Source organism: Mus caroli, unplaced genomic scaffold (assembly GCF_978045245.1).
Source record: "Mus caroli unplaced genomic scaffold, Mus_caroli_1 scaffold_19, whole genome shotgun sequence".
In the NCBI taxonomy this organism is placed as follows: Eukaryota; Metazoa; Chordata; class Mammalia; order Rodentia; family Muridae; genus Mus; species Mus caroli.
In genome coordinates this window covers 57,043,819-57,050,501 of record NW_028227274.1, presented here as the reverse complement: position 1 = coordinate 57,050,501, position 6,683 = coordinate 57,043,819, and the positions used below count along the sequence as shown (strand labels likewise).

The following is a 6,683-nucleotide window of genomic DNA, read 5'->3' as shown; positions in this document are numbered from 1 at the left end:
GCTTTAAGATGAGAGCTGTGTTTTTGTTTGTTTGTTTGTTTGTTTTTTGCATCAACAGTAATACCAAGAGGGACAGCTGATACCTGCACATGAGTGGGTTGCACTTTATGAAAGGAACCTCAATTTTAGGTAACCTGAACATGTTAGGACTTGAAGTCAGCACATATCCCCCTTGCTCTCCAAAGAGACCTTCTGTCTCCCTGTGGCTCACTCTGCAAGCTTCCTGCAGTGAATACTTCAGAACAGGGGCAGACAATGCCTCTTCTTGCCAAGTGTGGAAATGTGGACAGCCCTGTGAAGAACTCTCTTCCCAAAGAAAGTCTCGCATATTTTATTGAGGAAAAAAAAAAACCAATCTAAGAAACCATGTGAACCATGTGCAATATTTTCTTCTAAGAAAAAAAAATTAAGATGTCTTTTGAATCTTTCAGAGAATTATAATTTTATTTTTTAAAGGAAAAAAAACACAATGAAACTATCAAAATATTATCTGAATCTCATTTTCTTATTTCCTAGGGGAAAAGAAGGAAAAAATATTTACTACCATTGCTCATATGAATTGTGAGTCGAAGTATGATCCTCTTTCATAAGACTGCTAGGGGATGGAAAGATCGGGGTGGATCCATGTTTTCTCTGTTTGAAATATCTTTTAAAAGCCAGACTAATGGCATGTTACAATAATACAGGTGTTATAGGGAGCTGCCACTTCCGTCACAGCTTCTCTACACCTTCACCAACAGCGCAATGGTGATTCAGTGTACATCAATACAGTGCATCAGGCTCACAGTGCTGTGTTCAAGTGCATGTTCACCAACAGGATCAAAGTCTCCGTCTTGACTTTTCCAATATTAATATAAAGGTATCGTTACAGTAGAATGTCTCCTATGCTCGCCTCTAAAAATCTGAATCAAATTCATAATACATTCTCTCAAACTCTTCAAGACTGTGAGGTTTGTTCTGTTTACACATCTCCTGCCATTAACAGAAAATGGGCAGATTCTGCAGCAGGACACAAGAAAATACATCATTTTCTGCATACATAGCTAAGCTATCATGCTAAGGTAGTGTACACACTGGATAACTTAATGGTTTTGGTGGAGAGAAAAATAGCACCTTAGAGACAGCCCTAAATGAAAAGAAAATCATTTCTTTTTTTCTTATTAGTTTACTAGACCCATCTTACTCATTCATATAAAATTATTTATGAAGCCTCATAGTATAAAATCAAAATGTTTGTATGTCCAAAACAAACACCACATTAGATGCCTGGCAGGCAAATAAATTAATTTGATTAAATTATATGTAATCTGATAATATTTGGTCTGAAAAACATGCTAGTGTGTGTGTTTATAAATAATGCAATAGCAAAAAAAAAAAAAGCTATGAGCCGGTCAGCCAGCCTGCCAGAGGTCAACTCTTCTGTTGTAGCTTTTGGGCATAGAAGTCCCTGCAAGTCTCACAGCATCGCTGGTACCACCGCATGTCCTGGCAAAGATTCTTCTCCCGGATCACTCTGCAGTACACTGGCCACTGGTCTCCCAGGCACTTGAAGGTCAGGGCAGCTGGAAAACAGAATATCATGAATTCTGAGAATTCGTTCTGTGGAGGTGCATAGGTATCATCAGTAGGAACAACATTCATTCTTCTTTTTGTTGGTGTGGAAATAATTTGCCTCATTTTAATCTGCTTATTTTACTTGACAGAATATGAAAAAAAAAAAGCAAACAAAACAAAAACCAAACCTAAAACAACAGCAACAACAACAAAAGAATCACATACCCTGTAATATAGTAGCAGAGTGAATGCATAACACTCTAACTTGGAGACATCTGAAGTTTACTAAAAATGGGTTGCTCAAATCAATATGCAGTAAAGATTCTAAGTTTTCAGCTGCATTTAGTAATCATCTGTATTAGTTGCTTTTTCTGTTGCTGTGATAAAATACACCAACAAAAACAATATGAGCCCAAGGCCAAGAAGCAGAAATGGATAGACTCTTGTGCTCAGCTCACGGTCTCCTTTTAATACAGTCTAAGATACCGTCCTAGGAAATGGTGCCGCCCACAGTGGGCACATCTTCCCACTTCAATTAACTTAGTCAAAAAAATTCCTAGCATGTATGCCAAGAGGTTTGTCTCCCATGTGATTCCAGATTTCAACAAGTTGACAATTGAGATTAACTATTATATTGCCTATAGATATGTATACTGTTTAAAGACACTTATTTTATATTGTATGTACGGTTTGGTTGTTTTGTATACAGATATGTATGTGTACCACGTGTATATCTGGTGCCTGATGAGATCAGAAGAGGGCATCAGATCCACTGGAGCTAGAGTTACAGATAATTGTAAGCCACCATGTGGGTGCTGGGAACCAAAACTGGGTCCCTTGCAAGATCTATAAGGACTTATATGGATTCACCTTTCCAGGTCCCTATATGTACAATTAAAATAGGGTCTGGCATGTAAATTCTTAGACTTTGGTCTAGTGTTGAGATTACAAGTGTCTACAGCCATGTCCAGTTTAACACTACAATTTTATCTATTTCATTTAAGTTTTATTCATGTATTTTTGTAGATAGGATTAAAAGGGGGGAGTGTAGTCTCTTCTCCTCTCTGTATGTATAGGTACATAAGTAATTGTTTCTTTAAAGCAGTAGTGCTCTGTAGCTCATATTGGCCTGGAATTCACTATTACCTAAGATGGCCTTGAACTCATGAGCATTACCACCTGATCTCTCTAGGTTATGAGAGGAGATGTGTGTACCACCCCACTGGACTTAATATATCTGTATATTAATAACACATATATGAATAAAACTACAAATAAACAGCAAAATGAAGATGTGCCCATGTTTACTCTGCTTAATACTTTCCCATATAACAAGTGGGGAAGCAGACAATATGGAGAATGACTCTTGGCTTCTTAAGCATCAAGCTAGCTTTCAGAAGCGATTAAAATTTGCAGTGATGTATCAGCCGTGCTTAGACTGAGGATCTGATCTAGACAATTCTGTGCTGAAGATCTGGCTTTAGGGTGTCAGAGTCAAGTGTGGTCCAGTATCTGTTGTGAAATGCAGTTTGCAGTATGTTGGGTTGGGTTTTGTTTGTTTGTTTGTCTTTGTTTGTTTGTTTGTTTTTCCTTTTCTGGTTGTTCAAATTCATGTTCTTCTCTCACTTGCTTTTCACTGGGGTCATTTATTTCAGCAGCAGAAGAGCAACCAAAACACCTCTCAATGACTCAGAAGTAGAAAAATGCAATTTTAAAAGAGATCTTCCTTCATTCCAAGATTTTCTCTGAAATGATACTTCTTAGACTCAGTATGATCGTTACTCAGGGGATTGTCTTTTCCTGGAAGCATTTGAGCCATCTGTTTAAGAACTGTTTAATTTTCATCTTGAATAGTGTTATTCTATTTTAATCAATTACTTCAAAGAATCATTAATTATTTGGCTCAAAAGGAATTGTTGTTGCTTTTCCACGAAGAATCAAACTTCTCCAACTCATTGAATCTTTTGTTGCTAATATAAAAGTACATATGATAAACCAGCTTCTTTTATTTTCACAATTATTCAAATATTCACATATTCTCCTGGAAGGTATATGCACAAGTGAAAAACTTGATCCACTGTTTGCCACACTGAAGTGTTATTGAAGTACTAATTGCCATATAGATAAAGGATAATTTAGTCATTAAGATTTGTTATGAGAATATAAGATACCTGCATTTAAAAGCACACTATACTTCTTCATGATAAATTAGATTATATAATAAGAATTGGTAATACTTAACAAAATTACTTCATAATAAGTACAGCAGGGCATGGTGGTGCATGCCTTTAATCCCAGCACTTTGGAGTTAGAGGCAGGCAGAATTTCTGAGTTTGAGGCCAGCCTGGTCTTCAGAGTGAGTTCCAGGACAGCCAGGGTTATACAGAGAAACCCTGTCTCATAAAACAAAAACAAAAACAAAACAAACAAATAAAAAGAACAAAATACTGCCAGTAATCACTATTGCATGTTTCTCTCATATGGGTTCTTAGTTTTTAATTAGAAATCTCTCTCTCTCTCTCTCTCTCTCTCTCTCTCTCTCTCTCTCTCTCTATGTGTGTGTGTGTGTGTGTGTGTGTGTGTGTGTGTATTTTGTGGAAGTTGAAAATAAAGGCCAGAAAAGTGGCCCATGACCTGGGACTAAGAGACCCTTTAAGGTAGGGTAATAGAGCACACATGATAAGGAGGTGGGCAGGGGTATACTGGGTGGAGATGGAAGGGTACAGTGGGTACCAGTGGCCTGGAGATGGGGCAGCAGTGGACAGGGCAACCCGAACTCAGTATGAATGAAAATCCTAAGAGATATGTCCCTTTGTGTGTCAATTAAGCAATGAGTTAAAAAATACAAAAATAAATAAATAATGCCAGGGCTTGTAAATAAATAGTTCTGTCTTTAAATATGAGAAGTATCTCTTGCTTGGTTGTGCTTTAGATGCCCATTTTTTTATGGGAACCCATTTTTATACTCTCCATCCTAAAGAAAAAGTTACACCCAGGATCAAAAGGAGGGTATTGCAATCTAAGGTTTTTCACAACTCCTTCTTTCCACAGATATCAACACAGTCCCACTGTGCAGCTAGGCTGATGTTTAAACTCTGTGGCAACATTAAAGGGGGAACATGATCAGGTATGGGGGTGCAGGAGAGAACCCCTGAGGGCCAGCAGAATGAATGGAAATATGCAGCCTCAGGGAGTGGGAGGTGGGGGGCCCCTCTAGAATGTACCAGAGACCTGGGAGGTGAGAAACTCTCAGGACTCTAAGAGAGGGAATTTGAAATGAATTTGAATTTGAAATGTGTGTGTGTATATAAAATTGAAATGTACAACAGTGGGGGGAGGGAACTTGTAGAGTTCACCTCCAGCAGAAAGATAGGACATCAAGTAGAGGGATGGGGTTGTCATCCCACAGTCACAACTCTGACCCAGAATTGTTCCTGTCTGAAAGAATTGCAGGGACAAAAATAGAGAAAGGTCTGAGGAAAAGAGGCTCAGTGGTTGGCTCAACTTGGAATCCATCTCAAGGGGAAGCCCCAAGGCCTGACACTATTACTGATGCTATCTATGGTGTGCTTAAAAACAGGAGCCTAGCATGGCTCTCCTCAGAGAGAACAAATAAGCAGTGAAGGCAGATGCAGATACTTATACCCAACCATTGGACTGAAGTGGGGACTCCTGTGGTTGAATTAGGGAAAGGTTGAAAGAAGCTGAGGAGGAGGGCGACCCCAGCAGTCACACTAACTCAGATCCCCTGAGATCTCTCACTGAACCACCAACCAGGAAGCATACATTAGCTGGTCTGAGGCCCCTGACACATATACAGCAGAGGACTGCTTGTCTGGCTTCAGTGGGAGAATATAAGCCTAACTCTTGAGAGACTTGAGACCCCAGGGAATGGAGAGGCTTGGGGGTGGAAGGAAACATCCTCTTGGAGACAGGGGAGGGGGAGTGGGATAATGAATTGTGGGGTGGCATACTGGGAGGTGGGCAAAGACTGGACTATAAAAAAATAGTGACCTCAGGTAGTGTGACATCAGTATTTCCTAGACTTATCTCTGAGTACATCCATCAAGGGGGGGGGGGAGGGAGTCTTTTTGAAACTTTAAAACTCATTTGTGACCTTCTGGTCTAAAGTATATTTAATTAGACCTGACTTAGAGACAAACAAACTGGCCCAGTTTAATAATTCCCAAACTTGAAGGCAATATACGACCTAAAGGCACCTCTCTGTGCCATAAAGCCATCCACTCTGTGATCTGCTTACCCAGTCTTGGTGATGTTATTGTATTTACATTAATTTTCTCATTACAGGGCTGAAGGTGACATGGCCTGTAGGCTGCAGGTTTCTCCGAAGAAAAGCATTCATTTCCGTGTCTTCCTGTGATCTTATGCATGCACTGGATAACACGAGACTGCATGCCTTTGCCACAGGTAATGGAGCACTGGGGGAGAAAATGGGTATGAATTATTTTGCTGTTTTCCCTGTCTGAATTTCAAGCAATATGTGTGTGTGTGTGTGTATAGGTATATGTGTATGTATATGTATATATGTGTGTGTGCATATGTGGATATATGTGTGTGTGTGTATATAAAGAGAGAGAGAGAGTGTGTGTGTATGTATAGTATGTGTATATATATTCACATATGCATATAAATATATTATGTAAGAGGAATATAACTGTGCTTATCTGAGGAGTATATCTCTCTTCCATATCATTGCTGATGTAATAAGCTATTTACGACCCATGTATTATAGATATTATATATGCAGGCATACCTGCTAGCACTAAGTGGACTCACTAGGTTTATAAAAAAAACACCACATAAAATTAGGAGAGAATAGTGGGGTTAGGATATGTGAATAATTGGAAGGGAGGGAATGGGGGTGGACTTAAAATAAGGTAAAGAAGCTATGGAAGTCACAAATAAATTAAACAAATAAATAAGCAAGCACACACATTTTTATTTATTTATTATTTGTTTTCTTGTGTGAATGGGTGTGTAAGCCAAAGGTCCTCAGGTGCCATCCTAAGAAACATCATCCATCTCCTATGAGAGAAGGCCTCTCATTGGCTGGAATTTGTTGTCTCCTATGAGAATAGGTCTCTCATTGGCTGGAGTGAGTTTGCTGA

General features: G+C 39.0%; 1 protein-coding gene across 1 annotated transcript in view; it reads right to left on the bottom strand.

The window, feature by feature from the left end:
- Nucleotides 1-1,410: 1,410 nt before the first annotated feature.
- The window catches only part of Adamts19 (ADAM metallopeptidase with thrombospondin type 1 motif 19), a 202,891-nt gene continuing 197,618 nt past the window's right edge, over nt 1,411-6,683 (bottom strand). Inside the window, exons 22-23 of the mRNA XM_021150815.2 lie at nt 5,816-5,993; nt 1,411-1,562 (exon numbers count right to left, since the gene is read on the bottom strand). Of these exons, the coding sequence (XP_021006474.1) occupies nt 1,411-1,562; nt 5,816-5,993 (330 nt within the window). The remainder of the gene's footprint in view (nt 1,563-5,815; nt 5,994-6,683) is intronic.